Genomic DNA, 23,918 nt, shown 5'->3' with positions numbered 1-23,918 from the left:
GCTGCTAATCTTGTATATTCCTTAACAATTAATTTAGGCTCCAAACAGCAGTTCTAGGAACAGGGCAAGTGGGCCTATGGATAATACCCACTTGAGTTTTCCATCTGACACTGTTTCAACACACATTGATACAGCTGCAGTTTAACACCTCCTTGTGTTGCCATAATTCAAATTCTGGTAAAAATCATCAGACAGGTTGTTGGTTTTTCTTACGGTGGGCTGTGCTTTCTCTCTTCCCTCCAAGACAAAGCATGGACTAGCTTGCACCACAGTAAGTAGCCAGGTTAGTTAAAGGTGTGGAAGCCTGTTGTCCTGTGATAGGCTGAAGGAGTAAAAACCTTATGGCAACTATTTCTGTGGTTCTTAGGACTTGTTTCTCCACTGGTTTCTCTCAGGTTGTAGAGGGAGCATGAAATGTGTCTAAATCACGTCACACTCTGTACATTTCTTCTTTGGGATTTTTTTAATCTATCTGTAACACAGTGAGCAGCTCCTTAGGTGCTACCATGTAAATCATTGTACTGGCAGGCTTGAAAAGACAGTAGCTGTAGCTGTGAACATTCTCAGGACTAATGAGTCAAAGATGGAAATAAAAAGGTTCATAAATTAAAGTTGTCCAGGCCTGTGATTCTGGTTTGGTTAAAGTCAGTTGTATGTGGTTACTTTCCAACAGTTCTTCTGTACATAACTTTAAGTACAGATACTAATGGCATGAGAAGGTGAGAAGGATAATGGGGCTTGTAATGCTTTTGAATTTTTTAGCTGATTTTTTTGCAGCCTTTAAGCTTAGCAGGTAAAGTAGTAAAAAGTCACCTAACTGAGCAGTCCAATGGAAAAAAACCAATTACATACCTTGGCTGATAAACCCCAGGAATCTCAGTGTGTGAAGGGAGATAGATGCTGATATTTTCAAATGAGCTGTAGTTTCTTTAGGCCAGAACTGATATTGGTGCAGCTGTTAGGGAAGCTTTCTCATAAGGTTTTTTTGCAGGGAGGCTTCTGTGAACTCCTTTTGACTCACTAACTGTATGTAACTGACTCAAAGCACAATAAAAACATAGAGTGAAAGACATGTCTTCTACAAGACTGCTTTTTATCTGTAGACATATGCAAATGTTTAAAGTTTTTCTTACAATTCAAGTAATCAAAATGCAGTCAAGTGCAATAAAATTATCTGGAGGTCATACATAGAAAAAAGCCAGTGGAGAGTGTATGCTCAGAATGGAATTACTACAGAACCTACTGGTTTTGTCAATTTTGATTTGAAGAGAAAATCTTTATTCTGTCCTTAAAAGGACACTTCTTGTTTTGCCTCATACCCCAGTTAACAGATTTGTAACATAAGTACTGCAGTCCCAGTTGCAGCCAGTTATTTCTTGCACGAAGTTCAGATTTAACTTCTTTTTTAAAGTGTTCTGCTATTTGGACAAGTCCTCAAAATAGATACCAGAATGCATTGTAAATCAAGCTAATGTTTGTCTTGCCTTTTTTGATTTGTTTAGAACAACCTTGAGAGAGAATTCCTAGGAAAGTAAATTGAGGTGTTTAGTTTTGGAGTATGACCTTTAGAATTCTGTGCAATTTTATTTAAAATAAAAATAAGGAGGCAAGAGAGAGAAAACACACATGTGTCTACAGACTAGCATTGGTAACAATAGTATCAACACATTCTGCTGCTCAAGTTGTTTAATAGATAATTGATGCACGCTGTTAAACCTGCATCATACAAAATTAGTGTTAATTAGTTAAAGACAATACTGTTAACAATAAAAGCCATTAACAATTCTATGTTACCATGGTCATGGAATTTTACACAAAAGCAGAAAGGATGTCAAGAGTACTCAGCCAAATTGCATTTCCTCAAACTTTATCTGTCTTGCTTGTTCTTTTTTTCCTGGGAGATCTGAGCTGCACTACACCCTCAATGCATGCCGCAAGACTTGAGGGAGAGAAGAGAGAGAGACAGTCCTTTTGATCAGCACCCACATTTCTGTCAGTCTTAAAGCTGTCCCTGCTCCATGCTTATTATTTTGTCGGTAACTTTCCGTAACTTAGAATCCTTATCACAGTACGTAAGAATTGTAAATGCTGTGCTGCAATTTCCCAGTTTTGTCAAGACGATACTCAAATCTGGCCAGTAAAGGTGACCACTGAACATTCCTTATACAGCCAAATACTACTACCAAAAATGCATCTCGTTGCTCATTTCAACCTCTAAAAGGTTTTCAGACCAACTTGCTTGTTCTAGATAAGCGATGCTGCTGCCCATCACAATTCAGCAAAAGCTTGCTGACATGGTATGTTGGTTTGTGTGGGCTCAGGAAAGTAGCACAAATACTACAGAGGTTCTTCACTCGAAGACCAGGTGTGCCCTGGTCTTTCAGGCTACTGTGAACTTCTAGAGTGAGTAGACAAAAAGCCTTCCACCAAGTCGAGCTTTCGCAGAACTTCTCTCTGCTGCCACTACAACTTCTTTCTGCAGGGATAAAGAGCAAAGGTTAGCAAAGTGCAACTGCAGGTGCATGGCTGCCTTTAGCTTCCCTCGTGGATTTTGACCATCTCATTAGTGTCATATAGAAATGTGATGGGAAATGAAAGAGGAGCCCACCTCATCAGAGTAGCAGTTAAGAAGATAGTTTGGCAAAACAGACTATTTCATTTGGGGAACTGGAGCAAGCTGGAACCAAATGAAATGAGTCTCTTGCCCATATAAACTGCTTCTCAGGGCTAAGATCAATAGGGATGAAGCGGGAGTGTGGACTAGATGGTGCTATAGCAACAGGAAGCAACTGCTTGGAGAATGGCCTCACTTGCCTTTAGCAGTGCCTGTGTTTCAGGTGTTGGATTATGCACCCTAATCTAGCTGAGAAGAATTTCCAGGTGTTTCTCCATCGCATGTTTTAACACAAGAAGTCAAACACCATTTGTTGAAGACCTCCTCAGCCTCGTACTGGAGCTTCCTCTCTATTCACACAGAGAACCTCAGTCCTCATGGAGGTGATGTTAGAGTGAGCAGAACATTGGAACTCAGCCAAACAAGCACTAAGCTGAAAAAAAGGCTCCTCAGTGCATCATACAAATGTAGCATTTGGTCTTTGGTAAAAAAATGGGCATCTGAGAGAAGGAAAGAGAAACAGGTACACAAACACACCCTAAACCAGCCAGGTAGGAACTGGATCTCTGTACTTAGAAACACGTGACGTGAACAGCGTTCACTGCAGGTGATAGCCAGGACAGCAAGCCTGTAAAGACTAAATGAGAGGGATGATTTTGGGTGCCTGGTTTGCTCCACAGCTGAGCATCCAATTTGCATACAGGTTGGCATGAAGCTGGGAGGCACCTATGCTGCATTTCTCATGGAACCTTTCAGCATACTCCTAAGCAGTTTAGAATTCAGGCTGCTTTAAAGCGATTCAGATTTTTTAACTTAGGTGCCAAAATTGTAGCAACTCCATAGCTCATCAATCTATAAAATGGGTTTAATTATTGGTTCAGAGAGTAACTATGTAAAGAACTTAAGACTTGAAAATGTGTAAGATACATGTGAGGTGTTAGCTAGTATATGCAAGTGAGGTAGAAGGATGATGTGAAACAACCAACCACAGTAATTTTTCTCACCTTTCTTTCAGATTTCACAGTGGTAATGGAACTCCCAAATCTTGATAGTTCCTGTAAAATAACATTGCTAGTTATAATGCTGGTAAGTTTTTTTAAGTAGGATGTTTTAGTTTCTCTCAGTAATTTGTTTTCTGGTTACTTACCTCAGGAGAAATCAGGACATACTGTGCCTAAAGAAGAAAAAAAAAGAGGAAATAAAAAGTCAGTGGAAGAGAGTAGGAGACCAGTATAATAACCCTGGCTCCTAAACAGCAAAGTAATTTAAGAACAAACAGGAGGAGCCTAAGAGCTTTGCACAGGTTGAGAAACCTGAGAAAACCTTTTGTTTTCTGGAACAAAGGCAGAACACACTTGGTATTTGTACTGGATGCAATTAATTAGTTATTTTAAATTTACGTCCAGAATTCATTTTCACGTATTCTTACCCAATTCTCAGGACAAGGAGATGTCCATGATGTGCAGTGGCCTGTCACATTCCCTGAGGATGCCTGTCTGCCATTGAAAATATACACACGGCCAGCAGCCCCACCAGCCAGGATGGAGGTGACACCATTAGTTCGCAGTGGGGATGCCACAATCATTTCATCTGCACGTATTACAAAGAGGACATAACAGCAGAAGTGAATTAATGGTAGACCAAAACACAGAAGAGCTGGCATGTACATGCCTCTAGATACCAAAATTCCTATTAATGACGGCAACTAAAATGTTTCAATTTCTGATTGAGTTGCTTGGGATTTTAGAGAGGCCTCCCTATAAGGCACAATGGAATACTAGTACAATTCAATTGAGCTGTGTTTAGCACTTTTATGAATATGTAGGTGACCAATTTTCCTGTTGCCAATAGTCAAACACTTCACTTCTGGTCTAGATTCATCAAGCTTTACCTAGCCCATCGCTATCCAGATCACTTAGGTATACATCTCCTCCGAAACGAGAAAACCTCCTGTCCCCACTGTATACACTGAGCAGAGAAGGCTTGGTGCTGTTTGACAGGTCATATACCAGAGCCAGTCCAGCTTGATGCAGCACTGAGGACATAAATAAAATCCTAGACAGGCTGTCTGGAAAAAAAAAAAACAACCAAAAACCACATGTTGAGCATCAGACATAGGAACTCAGATTAAATACCTAAAATTATAGGTAATACTGTCATTGCAAAAAATAGACAATATAATGTATCAAATGACATCAACAATTATATGGGATTAACATTAATTAGCATAGGGAAATAAATTCTTTTAGTCATAGTACCAGGGGGGAAATGCATTCACTTCAGCAGTTTGATATCCTCAATTCCTTACTGTCTACTGCCATAGTGTTGTTTCAAGTCCAAGAAATATGCAGTCTACTAGAAAATCACTGTTACATAAATAAGGCAAAGTAGTAATGCTGTTAAGCCCATTTTAAGGAAGGAAGAAGACCCCCTGAAGTTGAGGCACAGTAAATAAGACTCCACATATAAAGCATATAGAGGTGATTACAGTGATTTCTATTTTTTTTAATTACATGGAAATTGAAAGGTTCCTTTTCCCTTAAACATTTTATGTCTACTCAAGTCATGCAGAAACAAACATCCTAAAGCAGAAATGGTCTCTAATTTTCAGGACATACCTGCAGTAGGTGCACCCACCACCAAAACTTTCCTTGTGTTCCCAGCCACAGACAGCACACCACTGGCCAGAGACAAACCCATTCTGCCCATCTCCTGTTAGATTTTTAAAACACCTATGAAACTTCTACAGAAAGTCACTTCACTTCAAATTATTCACCAATATTCACAAATTATTCCCATACTAAAGAAGCAGCCCTACCTTGTCTCCAGTTATCTCAAACCAGCGCTCTGTACTTGGTGGGTTATACCCGTACACCTTCCCAACACTCTGTCTGACATCCGGCAAGAGGGGATTGCAGCTTCAATTACAATGCAAAATAAGTTTGTATCTAACAACATAATATTGTACATGTTCTCTTCTTTTACTTTGGAATAATAATGCCTGACAAATTCTAGAAATCTACTTTAGTAATTCCCATACTTGTTCTAACTAATTACACAATACTTTGAGTGTAGACTTGGTCTGTCTGTCCACTTTTTAATCATCCAATACATCTTCATGTTTAATTTGCTTTTAAAAATGCTATCTCAAGGTAAGAGCTATCCATATGGTTATTTAAGGAACATTTACTCATCAGCATTTTTGTGACCCCTCTCCTCCCTCCTCAAGGAAACCCAAGAAATTCTTAGGTGTCTTTAAATAACAAAGACCTGCTCTAGAGAGGGTCTAAAAATCCTTGTCTTCATAAAGAAGGGTGAAGACATAAAACTATTCATTTAATAAAAATATTCTAAGCAGAACAAAAGGGAAACTTCCTTAAAACCTAGAAGTCTAATCTTAAACTTTGCAGAAGAGCAGAGTGGAGAAGGCAGCAAGCGGTCACATGCAACACACCTAGAACAAGTCTTCCATGTAGGGCTACCAATCAGCAGTAATGTCATGTTCTCCAGCTGGCAGCTGGCAAGTGAAAATCCAAACCAAGCATAGTTTTCTTCCCCCTGCACCATCCAGTTGGCATCCTGCACTGAGAGAAGTCCTGAGAGACCAGAAAAAAATATGAGTTAAATCTTGGTGTGCCCTGACATTGAAAAACCAATTTGCAATCCTCCACTGATTCATCCTATGACAAGAAGTTTTTCTGTGCAAAGTTACACTGTTCATTATATGGCATCAGTAGTTGTTGACTTTGCTTGCTCACCGTGCAGCTCTACTGGCTGGTGAAAGCTTTCATTTGACACAGCCTGTTTCTCAATCCTTCCAATAGCCTACATGAAGCACATGAAAGCTACCACTTGAGCCTGCCCTAAACTACTTACTGTTTACGGGAACTTGTAATTCTTCAAGGGTGCTGGGTGGGAGAGCTTCACACCATTCTAGCTATAATTTAAATAAGTATTTCTGTGCTTTGGTTTTACAAAAATTTCAGTTAGCAGTGTTTTGAAACCCATGTTCTAGTGGTTTCTAATTTTACATTAATTAGAACAAGCTGCAAAAATTAAGCATTATTGTAATAAAATCTCAATTACATGATTCTGACAAAGCCACCCAAGCTTTATTATTTAGTTCCATATATGACATTTACTCTCTCATTCACTAGAAATCTCATCACCTGTCCTCATTAACTGTATTCACTTGTAGCATTCCTCTTTAGCCACATGAAGGAACATAGAGAATGATAAATATTCATTTGTTGAGGTTCATTTACAGTTTTCTAAGAAAGAGCAGTGAGCCTACCCTGGACTCACAATAGATGGTTGAATCCATTGCTTTAGTAAAGTTCCCAACACAGTTTCCCACATTTGTTCTTGCATCCAAGCTGGGACATTGCAGTCCAGATGGACAGAAAACCAGATGCGAAAAACCCAGTAGAGATTATCCCTCTGACAAGAGCAGAGAGCCATGTGTTGTTCTCTGAATGCCTGCAACAAGTGGAGTGCCTTCAGGGATCAATTTTTTGACTCATCCTATTGGTCACTTTATTATAAAATACTTAGACAAGGCAACATGATGCCTTTTTTTGAAGCTGGCAGACAACAGGAGATTGCAGGGAGGTGGCCTCATTCAGAGGCACCCAGGCAGGCTGGAGTAACAGGCTGACAGCAACCTCACAAAATTCAGTGAGGACAAATGCAAAGCCTGACCCTGGGAAAGGAGATGCCCTTGCACTGATACAGCTGGAGACAGACTGGCTGAGGAGCTGCCATGTGGAAAAGGCCCTGAAGATCCTGGTGGGCAGGGAATGAGTGTGAGGCTCTGACAGCAGACAGCCAACAGTGCCTCAGACTATGTGAACAGGAGCATGGCAAAGAGACTGAGAGAAGTGATTGCTCCCTAGATCACACCTATAATATGTCCTTCCATAACAGGAAAGATGTTGACAAACTGGAACCAGTTTAATAGGGGTGTTCCATGCTTTCTGTGCCTGTAAGGTCTCCATGCATGGTGGGAGGACAATAGACAATGAACATAACTGAAACAAGAAAGGTTCATATTGGCTGTAACAAGAGGGCTTTTTTTCCCCTATGATGACTGCCAAGAAGTAGAACAAATGCCCGGAGTGTCTCTGTAATTTCTGCCACTGGAGGTTTTAGGATGCAGCTGGACAAAGCCCGGAGCAATTTGGTCTGGCTTCACAGCTTGAGTAGGAGGGACACCCTCTGAGATCACTTCAAACCTGAATTATGCCATGATTAATAAGGAACAAATAACCAGTCATATAAACTATGTGAAGGTTAATTTACTCAACAAATATTACCTTGGTGACTCCTGTTGAAATGAGAGTAAAATGCAACCACAAATCCTCTCTGCTTCCCACCACCGGGTGCATAGGGAGAGCCGACAACCAGATCAGCATTTCCATTCCCATCAACATCAGCTGCCAGGAGGGACCAACCAAGATTACAGTAGGAATACTGCAATAAACAGTTAGTTTAAGCCTGAAATAGAACTGAAACCATCAATTCTGTAGCAAAATAGAGCAACTTAATTCTAAAGACCTAAATTTGCTTTTGACCAAATTACCCTCCCACTCCCTGGCTTCAATTTTCTCTGAGGTTTTTTGTTTGGTTTGGGTCAGGGTTTTTTGGTGGCTTTTTTTGGTTTTGAGAGCTAATGCACCTTTCTAGTCATCCTGCTGCCTTCTTGCACTGGGGCATAAATGTCTTTCCCAAATACAACTAATCCAACCAAGCACCTGCTTGTTCCATCCCCATCAGTTTATATTTCCTTGCAATGATAAGTTGAATTTTAACATTCTTTTTTTAAGCCCATAAGCTCTTTTCCCCTTTATCTCACCTCCTGCCTGTGTAGCCCTGTGTTAGCCTGGCTAACAGGGTAGTATAAACAGGACATTACATCATCAATATACCTGACAAGTTATGGTAATGTTTGGCTGAGGTGCCAAGCCTCTTCCCTCAGTTCCAAAGTAGACATACACAGCACCCTGAACAGCAGAAAAAGAAAATAAGGCATGAGAGCACCTGCATGTCAGTATCAAGTATGAAATGCAAGGTCAATCACAAGGAGTGGAACAGCTCTGCAAGGGCTATTCATACAACTTCACTCTTCCCTCTCAGAGCTTTCCCATAATACTTTCTTTCCTACCCCGAACCTAAGAATATCCATGGTTAATGGGTACTGCTGTAACCAAGCAACAAAGTAGAGAAGTACATGTTCATCATATTCTGTGTAAGGAACAAGTGCAGTCTAGTGTATTTAAACTCATAATACACATGTTTAGATGGCTCAAATTTTGACAATTATTATTTAATGCAATGGCACAACAGATGCACACAATTTTCCAAGTGCTGAGTCTAAATAAAAGCAACTTAAATTCTTATTTGGACAGCTAAATTAGTATCTAAAATTCTGAAGAGTTTTAAGCTTAATGGACATAGTTAAATCAAAACATTTTGTCTCTCAGTTTCAGCCTAAAAACGGCCTAAAAATATTCAGGGACCGTTACACGGGCTTATCTCATAAGCTGCAAGTCATTAAGCCTCTGTAACTTGATTATTTTAGCAAGTGTGTCTGTGTTCATATCACATTTTAGATATCATTTTTTGGCTTTGTGACAGCATTCATATGACAAAATTCATTGACCCATGAGGTCCATTCCAGACTCTCTGTTCCTAAACAAAAAGGGTGTGTTTGTATTTTATTAATGGCTCCTTACATTTCCAGCGTGTCAGTGCTGCAAAATTGCAATCTGGTTTAGATTTCTAATGTGCAAAAAGGCCACTGAAAGAGAACTACAGGTAGCTGTCATTGCTGTAGTCAAAGTACCCACAAAGTTTATAGACTTCTGTTTAAATTACAATGTCACATTGAGCAACAACAGAAATTCTCTTTTTCATTTCAATGTTTAAAAATTATGTATAAATTAAAACATTCTGTTTGGAGAATTAAAAAAAAAAAACAAATAAACCCATGTTTGTATCTTACTTTGTAGGTAAGAAACTGAGATCCCACAGAAGGTGCTCCAATTGCCAGATCTGGTACTCCATCCTCATTGAAGTCCAGGACTGCCAAGGCAGAACCAAATCTTCCTGAAGGCTAAAAGAAAAGGAATTGCTCTCATGTTTTCCAGTCAAAACCATGAAAACCAAATGTACATTTGCACAGGGAATAACTGGCAACAGATGACAAAAGTCTATCCCAACAATTCTTTTTCTTCTAAGGAATAACCCCCATGACAACACATTTAACTCAAAGTCAACTGTGTTAAAATTAAGGACAACTGAATATAATATGGTGCTGCTTTGCTATTTCCTCTCCTGAGTCCAGTGCACCACTGATCTCAAGTTTATGGTTTTTCCTGTTGACAGCATTATGACTGGGAACCACTAAAACACTCTGTAAGAAGATAGAAGCTGTTACTCCACAGTTTATAACCACAGAAACAAATTAAAAGGAAATGTATCTCATTTCTCCATATTATCTTCTTTATGAATAAAGGTATTTTCTACAGAGGATCATATTTAACACCCAAAAGGGTCATTTGCTTGTTGGTTAAAACCAGCCACCATCATGTCTACGAGTTTTCTCTTTTTTTTTTTACAGACAAAATTATCTGGGGAGAAGTTATCAATTAATGAAGAAATGCAGACTCAAAGGAATTAAAACATATAAAATTAATAATTTTAGATTAAAAAGAAAACCACAACATTTTCTTAAATGCAGGCACCAGAATTAGTTATACTGTGACTTACAGAGACACAACCTGAATTTTATTTAAGGGCCCTTTATGGACTAATACTCACTTTATCTGGTACAGTAATGGAAGTGAACCTACAGAGCACCATCACTTCAAATGTTCCTGGGACTTTAATAATGATTATTTTTCTTGCAAAGCATATGACATCACATGACATCAGGAGGAGTGTTTCAGGAATAATACTTACACACATTAATGATACTATTGCTCATTCAAAGTTCACCAATTTTCAGGCAAAAAACAATTAAGTGACAAATTTTTGCCTTGACCCCTTACCTGATGACCCTGTAGTACTTGGTCAGCTTTCCCATCCAGATCCATGTCCTCTGGTGGCAAACCTGACTGGTTGCCATAGACCACATACACCCTTCCTATCTGAACATGGCCCATGGTGCTGTACCCTGGTGCTCCAGCCACGAGATCTTCATATCCATCCTGGTTTAGGTCAGCTGAGACCAGTGCCCTGTACAGCAAAGGAGTATACAAAATTAGCATTAGTTTCCAGACTACCACAACATTAGTGGAAAAAAACACCATAATTCAGATAAACCAGGACTTGTGTTTCCCCATATTGTTTTGTAAAGATCTATACAGCATTTTAAATATTATATATTTATTTGTCTTTTCTTGAATTAAGTAAAACCAGAAGAATCATCTTCCATCAATGCACCTGCGATCTGCAGGAACTGCTTTTTACTGACATTAGGCACCTGAGAGCAATCAGAGCAAGAAGCATTAAAAAGGGCTGTTTGCATATGACAAAGAATACCAAAAAAACCCAAATCTTTTAAACTGAACATCTGCTTTAATCAATGACTTAACAGGAGATAAGCAAAAGGATCCCAGGTCTCAGTAACATGCTGGAGTTTAGAGAGGGACCATGGAAAGAACTAATTACTGTTAATATAGCTAGTGTGAAGTAAACTCAAGAATTAAATCCAAATTTTTAGACAGCATAAGGGAAGTTAAAATAAGCAGCAATGTAAATATGTTTTATTACTCTTCCTTGTTGCAGGTCAAGGTAGAAGCATTGGCAAGGAAAGAGAATATGCCTCTCTCTGTCCTGAATCTATCTTTGGACTCCCTAGTAGTCTAGAGTATTTCCAAGAGATCTTGCTAGACATCATCAGTCATCAACTCATGACAGATGATTTATTTTGCACAAACATCATTCAACAACCAAAAAAGGGTAGCAACGATTTTTTACTCTTCAGAACTACAGACAATGGTAGTTCTAATGTTGGTTCCTTCCATTCTGAGCTTGATCAACATCTGAAAGAAAAATCTTATATGTTAGCTTGCTGTTTTGGTCATACAATATAAGACATTCCCTCAGATTTGTACCACCAATTGATTTGCACTGTCACCTTAGAAAAGTATCCAAAGGATCAACAATAATATTTTGGTAGATACTCAAACTTATCAGAAATTAAGAGCAAAGTGGGATGAAAAAGATTACCAACCATCCAAGCCTAGCATAGGGTGAAGTCAGAAAATATGAAGCTGCTGGCTTGGAGATGTGCTTAGAAGATTTCTGATGTGTAGCTCCTAATGCTTTCCAGACATTGGTTTTAAAAGCATGGTTTATCAAGCGGAGGGATTTCTGAAATAAAAATAATAAAGGGACACAACAGTGGTTAAAGCTCCAGGGGCTGAAAGTCTAAAATGTTTTGGGACACCTCAAAAATCAAGTCACCAACAATGGAAATCACCACACGGATTTAAGAGGAGTCTGACTCAGATCATAAGCACCATTTCAGAAAGACAAAAATCTGTAGCTTTAAAGGGAGCACTACTAATCACTCACTGCTATGTTTTGCTAGGAGTTCTTGAACCAAAAAAGCCCTATGTCTGTAAAATGTAAATACTAAATATATATTTTGTCTTTTTTGGCATTGCAGGATGTGTTCTAACTTCACTATACAAGGAGCAAAGTTTAAAAATTGAGTATTTACGATGTACATATAGACATTAACAATGGTACTGGCATGTCCGTGCTGTCAAAGACCATCCAGAGACCCTGCTCCTTCATGCAGCATTTCATACAGAAACAAAAACAATATTATATAGAGATGACTTTTACCTGACACATCTGTTACTTCTCACTTACTGTTGCCCAAGGCTGTATGTCAAATTGAACTCCTCTCTCTGTATAGTTTATATTCTTCTCAAGTGTTTCTGAAAGCAAAGAAGTTGTATTCTTGTGATGTTCATGTTTTGATTGTTTGTTTCTGCTAAAATAAAGAAGGCAGTGATAAGAATTAATGCTGCTCTTAGGTTCTGCACAGTTCCTTTATACAACCTTAGTTATTCATGCTAAGAGAATCTCAAATTCATACACAAAAAGATTACCCAAAATATCTCTAATTTTCTACTGCTCACTGTCCACATTAGCAGAAGACTCTCATCACTGAAGCCATCAGAGCTATACTTACATGTGGCTGTCCTTGTGCTCTTTTGTGCAGTTTATGAACAGAGGGTTCTCAGGCAGGTAGCAGTCACTAAAGAAGAGTACAGAGAATGCATTTTAAAGATTTTACGACAATGGAAATGAAACTAAAAATACAACTTTTATACTTACTGATTTCTCTGTCAGAAGTCATCAGTTTTCTCAAGAAAATCAAAATCAGAGCATCATCATAACCCTTAGAAACCCCATGATGTTTATTTGGTGACCTTGATTAGATTCTGTATGAATATCACGTCTTTATAGAGCTCTTGAAGGAAACTTATTGCAACATGCATGCATATGAATCTAAAGCACTTTTAATCAAAATGTTACAAAGAACATAACAGATTGTGCCATTCTGTATTTCAAGCATAATTTCCCAAAATAGCAACAGTGGTATTTTCCATATAAATGGATGGATTAATTGCCACTGTTGGTCTCCTAAAGAAGAAATATTGTATTTGTAAGAGAGCTGTTCTAAGAGAACGTTAAACTTCTATAACACTATGAAATTGTGTGTAGAAGCCTGAGCTTAAACAGTAGAATATATACTCCTAGTCTTTCTAATCCTATTTGCCTTCAGAGTCTGAAGGTAATATCTGACCTCTCCTCAAAAGGGACATCTTTGCTGAGTGATGGCAGCAGCCAAAAGGTGCAGACTCAGATTGCCAGTCCAGGCAGAACCTCAGGGCATGGCTATGCAGCATTTAAGCAAACCCTTGAGTATGTCTTAAAGAATGCCCCAAATTTTCCCTGGTAAGTATCACCTGGACATGCAAGAGGCACGCTAGGGCAAAGGAGCATGAACACATAAAAAATACAAATGCAAGGCCTGCGTAATCCTGTGCACCCAGGCAAAAGGCAGACATAGAAATCCCCTTGTCCAAGTGAGAATCTAAAGCTCAGTACCTATTCTAGGAAAGATCCTCCCTTAAGAAGAACAATTAAGTGGGTGTCAGCACTTGTCTACTGCATTTCATAGTTAAGGACACACACTATACCTGGTTCCATTCTCTAGCATATGGCTCGTCAGCTCAAAAATGTTGTTGGTCCAGAATGCCATGTCATCCACTCCCCCAAGGAAATATTCATAGAACTTGTCCACCAGAAATGGAGATTTACTAGCAAATGTTGGAAAAAGCTAAGGGACAGGCAACATACTCAGTAAGATGGATCACATCGTCTCTATGCTCATTTTTATAAAAAAACCAGAAAACCAACCTTGCCAACAAGAAGCCTTTCTCCATGCCTGAAAAAAAAATCAGAAATAAAACTTGCTTAATTTAATATTTAATAGTTTAAATAGTTATTTTCAAAAGTCCTATATGGTAAATACTATGCAAGTCATTACATTTCCATGTTGATTGTTAATATATTTTTAAAGTTGTAATGTAAAACAATATAAACTTTACTGCCCTTAAGTTTGAAGGATTCACAGTTTTTGTAGATGTTGTGTGACTATTGGTAATTAACTGAAATACAAAATACAGCTAAGCTGTTCAGGATATTCAAAAGTAGATACTACCAGATATCCAAAGTCTTTTATGAATTATTCTTGGACTTGAAGGGATCTACATAGAGTGTAGCTAAGGCATGTATCTAGAGGCTCCTTCAGTGCATGATAATTATACTGCTAACTCACCACAGTGCAATGGTACTTGAAAACACAGCTGTTCTCAAATAAATAGGCATAAATACATTAAATGCATAAATGCATTAAATAGCCAAGATTCACCATCTGTGGTGTAGTAATTTACCAGTCATTGTGTAGCCCAAATTTGAATCCTAGTCATTAAAAAAATTCAGATGTTCTGTGATTTTGGGGTCTAGGAAGGAGTCTTCGTTGCTGACATCAATGCATAAGGTGTTTCAAATATGATTATCATATTTCTCCTACATATGTTTCACTTAAAAAACTCAGGCAGAGATATTCAACTTACAGTTCAAAAAACAGCAAATAAGTACATTCAGCAATTGTGCTTTCAGCTATGATCTCTTTTCCATAAAATTCTTTATAGATAGCAGCTAAGTCTTTCACAGGTACATACCTGAAAACAAAAATAATGTATTACAACAATAGATGGGCCACATCACCTGATAAAATATTGCAGTTCTTGTAATAACAACAGCCTATAAAATATTCCAAATTTCAAAAGACCACATAAGGTCATGAAGATCTACAAATACCAGGATTGCACATGCAACTGTGAGAAAAAAAAAATAGTGGATATCTAAGTCTTCTGCTCATTTTTATGCTTTTAAAACTGACCTCAATATCCTCAACTTCCCAAAGTTTAAATATATCTCACTGAGATTGTCACTTAACTGAGTTATTTAACTACCTGCTAGGACATTCCAGCAAAAGGTTTTCACTAGTTATTTTACATATAACTACTTATAACTTAAGATAATAAGTAATATAGATAAGATAATATAATTTAATCTTTTTTGCTGTGTTCCTATACATAAAACTCTCTTCTGTCCTTCCAGTTTTTATGTCAGGGAACAGTAAATATGTATATAAGGAATACCGAACACATAATATTTAAAAGAGTTGCAAGGGGTTTTTTTGAAAGAAAAATAAAGGAAAGCATTTTCTAAAAACAGATTAATACAGAATTATGTGATATTATATGTAATTTTATTAAATATGATTATACAAAAACCCCATTAAATATGAAAGAAGGCAATCTCATTATCTTACCAACTCGATGTCAGGTAACTGAAGTCCAGCTCAGACTGACTCACTACATCTCCTCCTAAGGATGAAAAAATGAAAAAAAACCCTACACAGCTCAAAAAAAAAAAACTGTTAGGTATCTGTAACAGGTAACAGTGTGCATGAAGCTATGTATGGCTCTTCTATATGCATTTATATGGCAGATCTTCCAGCTATATATTTAGAATACACAAATAGTTCACCTGAAAGTATGCTGGACATTTTATACCTCTGGAGAATAATGCACAATTTAAAATCACAGTAGTGACTCCATCCATATCTTAGCATCCTTTGGTCTGCATTTTGGCTTTAATCCAAATGTCCATATGCCTTATCACATCTCCTGAAACCTGAGGACAGGTACAGCAGGGCTTTGCAAGCCATAAGGTAGGGCAAGAATACAGTGTCCATATGACATCCTTAACTCCTGCATTGCACAGGACAAGAGCCAGAATCAACCACCATGGTTTTGAAGAGGACTTATTCCAATACAAGGATCTATGATTGGCAAACAGAAACATTACCAAAATCTCCAACACTGTGAGCTTCTGAGTAAGAACCACGAAAATCAATCTGAAGAAAGAGAAAAACAAGAGAACTGCCTGTTTCTTTTCATATGAGCAGAAACAAACTCTCCAAGCAACACTAATGGTTACAGGTCCCAAACCTGACCAACTTCACTCTTATGAAGTTTGTGACATTGTGCGTCTCCAAAAATCTTCCTGAAACAGGGCTCCAGCTTTTCTCTTTCCTCCCCACCACAGTCCAAAGCAAAGCTATCCATTCCAATAAATGCAGTTGTATGAATAAATAAAATAATACAGGCTTACTTCTCCCATGGCCTTTAGAAATCCTTGGTCGATGCCCAGGCTATGCCAGCTAACATCTGCCACCATATGTGAAGCAATTCCAAACAGGAAAGCCACCAGCTTCTCTGTAGCCTACACAACAACAATCCATTTGTCCATCATTTTACTCCTGTCTTTAAGAAAATGTTAGCATTTTCTGTATATGCATTAAACAAGGATACAGCTGACGAGCTCTTATAGTCCAAGAGATTATCAAGACAAAGTGCTCTCCACTTATTCCTTGATGCTGTGGTCAACTTTTGTAACTCAAGAAGCTTTAAGCAGCTTATACAGTCCAAGGCCATAGAATTACAAGGTTGATGTGAGGGTAATTTGCATACTTCAAGTTAAATGTGTACCAAACTGTTTTTCTGGACCAAGGATAAACACTTCCACTTCCAAGGACTGAACTTCCTCTGCCACCATGGTTGTTGTGTAGGCAGACAGAGGAGAGAAATACATTCCTCTGCAAGCTCACTTTTGACCAATTGTTCTTCATTTCCTCCTACATAGCTTACAGACCATTAACAAGAGCAAATTCTGACTAAGTTCAAGATTTCACAAGTAAGATACCTAAAACATGTCTGGTTTTCAAATGGCAAACCCTGAACCAGATCTCACAGGAATGCAACCAATTATATTTAAAAGTTTGGACCTATGAAATATATGCACCAGGCCACAGTGGAAATAACTGACAGACTTTATATGGAAACTGTAAGCTTTTTGTATGGTAAAGATTAGAAGAGGATTTCAAATGTTACTATATAAGGAGAGATTTTAATATAAAAATGTTGGGTTTTTCTATACCTCACAAATGATGAAATTGCAACTAGTGAAGGTGAAGAAAACAATTGAAAACAAAGTCAATCAAGCAAAAGTTAATCAATTTTCTTACCTCTTCCCAAGGCTGAGGATAATTCCTTCTGATGTAGTCAATACTTGCTTTGAGAAATGGTGACCAGTGAGTGTCTTCAGACACATCATGGAACATTCCTATTGCAGTAAAATTCTATCAGTATTTGATTTATTCTTTGGGGAAAAATTAAATTAAAAAAAAAAAAGAAAAATAAAGAGTTTTTCTCTATTTAAAACCCCACAGACTTTTGCTCAATTTCATGTCAGACAGATGATACATTTTGCACTCCAGCTCATGAAAAGAGCCAAAAGAGACTTACTTTTATCTGATTCATACTAAGAAAACAGATACTAGATTTACCTTCTATGATTTTGGTTTGAAGCATCTGAAAATTTTGTGCCTGCTCCTTTTCCCTGTGCCTGTGAGTAGGTACAGTACAATGAAAAGCTGCCTCCCAAGCAGAGAGGATGAAGAGAGCTGAGAGAGAACCTGCTAACTAAATTAATGCGCCCACTTGTATGGCAGAAAAGCTGTAGGGAATGGCAGCCAACTCAAAACATCATGTTTTCTGGCAGGCATCAGTTTCCACAGGGCAGAGGTGGGCCATGTCATCATTATCACCCCAATCATTTTCAAGATAAAGACAAACTAGACAAGATACAGTCAGTGTAGAAGGGGAAAAAGGGAGGAAAGCAGGAAAAAATAGGTTTCCTTTAGAAGAATCATTTATTACTCTCACCTGAATTTAGGCAGAAAGATTGTGTAGGATCTAACAGTGATCTTGCCTAAAAATATCTGTGTACCTACATAAAGCTAAGTGCAAAGGGATGTTGACATAAAGAGATCAAGCAGCACACAATGTTAAATTCTCTAAGGGGGAAGAAGGTAGGTGGGAGATTGTTCAGCCCATCAGTACTCTTGGAGGAAGAGTGCATGTTTGTTGACACAGCAATGTGAACCTGCACAGTGTTAGGGTAGATTAAACACTGAGAGAGCAGACCTTGTGGGGCAATTCACTTACCTTTTGGCCTCATGACATTTTACAGTGCAGCTAAACTAGATAAAAGAAGGATGGTTCTTGCTTTGCAAAATTAGAGTAGCCTTCTACAACTAAGCTTGTCTCCTGCCCAAAGAGGCAGTCTGGATGGCTTTGTTCTTGATCTTGTCACACAGTTAAAACAGCTCAGGCCTGAAGAGGAATCTGTTTCTTCCATATTGACTAAGGAAACTGCTGACAAGTGGTCCAACTCTAACAAGGCAAGACAGACTCCAAGGTTAGTGAAGGAATGAAGATTGGATACTGCAGATAGAGAACTCTGACCTGGTATAAGACAGGTCAAACTGGTTAGAAGGGAAAGATGAGGTAGAAAGATATAAGCAAGCTGAAGTAGGAACTGAAAAAAAAAAAACCAGGAGAATATATCAGTCATGAAAACAAGGAAAGCAAGACTGAAGTTTGGGACAAGAAGTTGGCAGAGCCAGGCAGAAAACCAAGATGAGTGACCCAATGAGTGACAGAAGACAAAACCAGTATTAAATGCCAGGACAGAGAGGTGATTTGGATGTGAACTGAGCACATCAGGATATGAAGCAGCCTGTAGTTGGCAAAACCAACAGGCAGCATCAACAACCTCTGTCTGAGAAAAATGAGAACTTTGGCTGCAACTGTGTGATTTGGCTCTACACCAAACAAAGTTCCTAACTACCCCTCAAATTTCATGGAATTTACATGGCTCACTAAAATAAGTATTTTCAATACTTTAAACTTCCACTAGTATCTCAACAAAATTGAAGCCAGTAAGGCCAGATACCCTCACACAAAGTACTTACCACTGCCCTGTCTGTGGTATCTGCCTAAACACCCTAATACCTTGTACCTGGAGGATAGGCTCTTTATCCCATTTGCTAACTTCTTGCTATCCAGATTTACCCTTTCAGTAGCAAATATCCTACAGCAAGGCCTAGCTGGCTCTTTTACAGCTGTAATGTTGCTGAAGAAGATGCTTATGATCAAGAGTTGACCCTTCAGAGCTGAAAAATCAGGGGACAACCTGCAAGTCAAGACATACCTTTTACATCTATTGTAAGAGGGAGCTAATTTTGTACTGCAGCTTTTTGATCTGCAAGCAGCAAAATTAAGACTGATATTAATTTCCAACAAGAAGACTAAAAGGCAAAATACTGCACTCTAGAAAAAAAAAGGCTTTAAACCAGGATGTTATTTACACTTGCTCACCCACCCCCAGCAAGTTCTACACTATTTTGTTGCTGTGGGACTTTTAGATTGTCCTATCCTTTTTTTGACTGATCTAATGGAAACTAATCATTTTTAACACAGAAATAGCTCTAGGCCTTCTGTAAGATTTATAAAAAACCCATCATTTTGTTCTCTCTGTACTCAGTAATCTGACCTAATTTAGTCAAACAGCATCCTTCTATCAAATTGTCCTACCCATTAAATAGTTAAATTTACCCAAGAGTTACTTTCTAAAATATTTTCAAATGTGTTATTTCATTATAAATTTCTTCAAAAAGCCTCTAACAAAAATGGTGGATAGTTTTTGCAGGAAAGCATTTTTGGCCACACTTCATTTCTTACGATGTAATCACTTTCAACTCACTAAATTCTGTAAGATTTTCACATAAAAATATAATTGTTATAACATTGGACTTCTCCTTACCACGTTTGCAGATTGGAGGATAAAAGGCATCTGGATAAATGCTTCCAGCTTGAAAAGCATCTTGGTGATTTAATAATAACTGGGGAAAGGATGGGGGGGAAAGGAATGAGAATGCTATTGCACAGCACAAACCCACATTTTACTGCCATCATCAAAGATAGAAACATTCTAAATAGCCAGCAAAATACAACTAGTATCTTGGTAAAATACACCATGTAGTGCACAAAACCTTACTGTCATTTGCTGTCCTTAGGTTTATTAAATCTGCTTTCCCAAAGTCCTCTACTGGTTCTTCTATTACAACTGCTCACATAGAAGAAAACATGCAAGAAACCACACAAAGTATATATATATATATATATATATATATATATATATATATATACACACTGGTATAACTGCTATATTTCTGTAATAATATTCAGAATCAGTCAAATTATTTTGAATTAAAAAAGGTAAAAATATAGTCTGGGCACAATACTGATGCACACATGACTGAGAATAATAAAGAAAGGCGAGAAGACAGAAAGAAAAGCATTCAGAAGAAAAGCATACAAAATTAAGAAATAATATGCTTCCTACCTTTCTATAATTAACACTCCCTTCATGCTTAGTGAAAAATTCCAGAGCTCTATGTGCTGAAAAACAATATATTGAAGAGTTGATTTACAGGTACTGTGTCCAGGTCCATGTTTTGGTAGAAGCAGTAGCAGAACCAGAAGACACCACATTTTCATACCTAAGCCAAGCACCAAGTGCCTGAAACACCATTTCTCACAGAACTGTGTACCTGTGAGAAGGTGTGTTTTCTCACGTAGGGGCTAATAAGGAAGTGCTCTTTCTGTAGCACATCTTCAGTCTCTCTCTAATCCCTAGCTGCCAAGCTGACCAACCAAGCTGAAATCACAGGGAAATGAACTCCAATGTCCAGAAATGAGCTACAGCAGTGAACTGACAGGACCACACACAGCACATGTAAAGTGTCGACCATAAAGTTCTAGCTGTACTGTACTCAAGCTTCATTGTTGCCCTTAACAGTGAAAAAGGTATGTTGGGAATCAATGTGGGTGTTTAACAGTTTGATTAATTTTTAACATGCATGGAAAGTAACAAAAATCTAAAGGTAAATCAGCAAGGTAAATAACATTACTTATTCACTGAATTGGCAGATATTCTTACTGCCAAAATCTTTATTTAGCTGGCATAACAAGTGAATGAAACAAAATTACATCCTTTTCATTAATGAGGTCTCCTAATTAATATTAGATCCCAGGAATAATCTATCAACATGATTCTAAAAATACCCAACATTTCCTCTAAAGCTATTTTCAAAGATTAATTTGTTCCTTACCAAAAAAATCACATCTCAAAAAGGCCCCAAAAAACCAAACAACAAAACAAACAAACAAAAAACTCCCCCTACCAAATCCAGAACAATCCATTACTCTTCTGGAATAAGATCTAGACAAAACTGTGGGGGTTTGAATGATCTTTCACTTTGAATTTTACCCAATAATCTAAATCATCCTTATACAAGTAAGATACCTTAAAGACCAGCCTTGCATCAGAAGAGAAACAGCAACAAAATAGTGAGTAATACTCGAAAATTTTAAGGCTCAGAAATTTCTACACACATCTCGGATTCCAGTGTGGGAGAGCCTCAGTTTGACAGTTTGCTTTTTCTGCCTCACACCTCCTCTGCACTTCTCTCACTACTCAAGTGGGCCCAGGTTCTACAATTCCACCTTCACAAGGAATTTTATGCCAGATCCCCACAGTACCACAGAGCCTCACAAGTCTGACAGGAACCCCCAGGGCAAAGAGCTTTCCCACTGGGACCTGCCTCCAGGCACGGCCATGCAAGTAGGACACAGCACAGCTCTGCCAAGCACACTGAACACCATCAACATTCTGAACAGGCAGAGCTTTTCACCATTTTAAAAGTACATTCAAAACTCTGTCCAGGATTTCTTTGGTGCTGGCTTTGAGTAAGAGGAATTCCTTTGTATGGTTTATTGTTTGGTTTTTGTTTGGGTTTTTTTTTGTATTTTTGGTTTTGTTTTGGTTTTTTGTTTGTTTGCTTGCTTGTTTTTGTTTTCCTGCAGTACTCAGTGTTTCAATTTTGGAAATATTTTATCTTATCATCATAGACTTTTATGTGAACAACAATAAGAGCACTCATGTTAGCAGCATCAGAGCTCATCACAGGTTAATGTAATTTTCCAACACATGGACAAAACCTGTTGTAAACTATAACCCAATAGTTCAGTGTATGCACAACTCGTCAGACAATCAAGATTTTTATATTAATAAACACAAGTTTTCTGCAATATGCGCTCTTGATTAGAAAAAGAAAAAAAAATTACTGTGTTGGGACAGATATGCAAACTTCTTTGCAGATTTTTTGTTTTCAAATACACTCTGTTCTGGCAAATCTGTTATTTCAAGTCCTCAGAAGCTTGTACTCGGTAATTAGAGCCCTGAGCTTGCAGAGTGGTGTGCACTTGCCTAACCTCAGGCAGCATGGCTTCTCCTACAGATTATTATGGGTTTCTTGGCACATTGTTAGGAAAAGCAAATTGTTCCAGGATGCTGACATGGGTACAACACTCAGTAAGGGAACACACTCCAGTCTCAAACACCATGAATAATCCCAGTCTTTAAATTGTTCAAAGTTGCATGTATTGTATTCAGTACTTAAGGTCTGAGAAAATTACCCGAATAAAGGCAACATCCTACATTTTACCACCTGTTTGAGTAATGGATTTGGAAACAAAACCAGAAGAACAAACAACATAAACTGTCAATTACTATGAGTAACTCAGAATAATCTCACACTGCTTGTGTTTGTGCTCGCAAAACTGCGGAAGAAACCAGATTTTAAAAATAGCACAGGCAAACAAGAAATTCAAAACAGAAATATTTTTCCATTTTGATGTTCACCCAGCTCTCGCCTTCATTTGCTAAAAATCTAGGCTTTTCTGGCTACAGAGAGCAACCTATCAGAAAGAGACACAGAACAAAATTTTTATGCTGTTAGTTACAGACAGAAACACATTACAGAATTTTATCTACTTGTGCAGCTATGGCATAATTATACAAAGTGATTTAAAAACAGAGTTATCACAAAGAACTTGTGTTATTCTTTAATTTAAGTATAACAATCCCACAAATTGCCTAAAGCATTCCTTTTCTTTCTCCAAACCAAACTCTGTCTGCGTAGGACTCACAGAGAAAAACATTCCAGTTACATAATGCCTGTGTCTTAGGAGACGGAAAAATACGCAACCCAAGTCAACTCAAGCATTTTACTTACAAAACCAGTAAAATTTCAAACTCCAAAAGCTAAACTGCTCATTTATCCTATCTGTTATTCACATTTTTTAAAATTATGTAGACTGCTTGTTACTTTAACATTATTTCCTCCCTCTGCTTTCCTGCTGAATCTGAATTTACTTCTCTTCACAAGAAATTCAAAACACAACAAAATCCGTTTTGAACACGTCTTACCTATTTCAACATGTGTTGAAATTCCACACGGGATACATCTCTGACAGAAATGGTAGAGTATAACCAGAGAGACAGACCAAATCTTCAGACCAACCATGATGCTGGCTCCAACTGTGGTTTTCAGAAGCCTGGAGCAGTAGCACTGTGACCTTTGAAATGTAGGTTACGGAGCATGCCTTCTCTTTCACACATATTGCTGACACAGCAGGCAAACGACTGCCAAATTTGAAAGGCTATTTTATACCAATGCTTTCTTTTACTGCAAATAAAGTGATTTTTATAAAGAAAGAAATAAACTGTGGGTATTCTTCCCACTTGAACTCTGTAATATCTGTGGGATTTGAGCAGTGTAATCTGTACATCACTGCACAGCAGCAGTGAGATTTTTGTCAAATCCAACAGCATGGCAAAGAGTATCCTCTCAGAGCTTGTCCAGCTCATGCTGTGCTTTCCTTACAGTAACTAC

At 38.0% G+C, this 23,918-nt stretch overlaps 1 protein-coding gene across 4 annotated transcripts; it reads right to left on the bottom strand.

The window, feature by feature from the left end:
- Window positions 1-1,557: 1,557 nt before the first annotated feature.
- Window positions 1,558-23,620, bottom strand: GPLD1 (glycosylphosphatidylinositol specific phospholipase D1). 4 transcript variants are annotated; one of them, XM_077180003.1, is made up of 25 exons: window positions 23,453-23,617; window positions 20,525-20,580; window positions 19,943-20,021; window positions 17,301-17,398; window positions 16,388-16,498; window positions 16,082-16,130; window positions 15,543-15,597; window positions 14,779-14,886; window positions 14,060-14,087; window positions 13,840-13,979; window positions 12,825-12,890; window positions 12,500-12,620; window positions 11,853-11,992; window positions 10,666-10,852; window positions 9,618-9,728; window positions 8,542-8,616; window positions 7,930-8,086; window positions 6,069-6,210; window positions 5,433-5,532; window positions 5,233-5,326; window positions 4,506-4,682; window positions 4,044-4,204; window positions 3,762-3,788; window positions 3,619-3,669; window positions 1,558-2,476 (listed from the first exon to the last, which is right to left on the bottom strand). In XM_077180003.1, exons 1-25 carry the CDS (start codon window positions 23,547-23,549, stop codon window positions 2,399-2,401), a joined length of 2,508 nt encoding a protein of 835 aa, XP_077036118.1. In that variant the 5' UTR covers window positions 23,550-23,617; the 3' UTR covers window positions 1,558-2,398. The 4 variants fall into 4 exon arrangements, with proteins under 4 accessions (XP_077036118.1, XP_054504543.2, XP_077036121.1 ...); XM_054648568.2 differs by having other exon boundaries at window positions 12,500-12,623; window positions 23,453-23,611; XM_077180006.1 differs by lacking the exon at window positions 14,779-14,886 and having other exon boundaries at window positions 12,500-12,623; window positions 23,453-23,614.
- Between the last annotated feature and the right edge of the window lie 298 nt (window positions 23,621-23,918).

This window comes from Agelaius phoeniceus, chromosome 1 (assembly GCF_051311805.1).
Source record: "Agelaius phoeniceus isolate bAgePho1 chromosome 1, bAgePho1.hap1, whole genome shotgun sequence".
Classification (NCBI taxonomy): domain Eukaryota; kingdom Metazoa; phylum Chordata; class Aves; order Passeriformes; family Icteridae; genus Agelaius; species Agelaius phoeniceus.
Note: the sequence above shows the minus strand (reverse complement) of the source record. Positions and strands in the feature narration are given on the sequence as shown.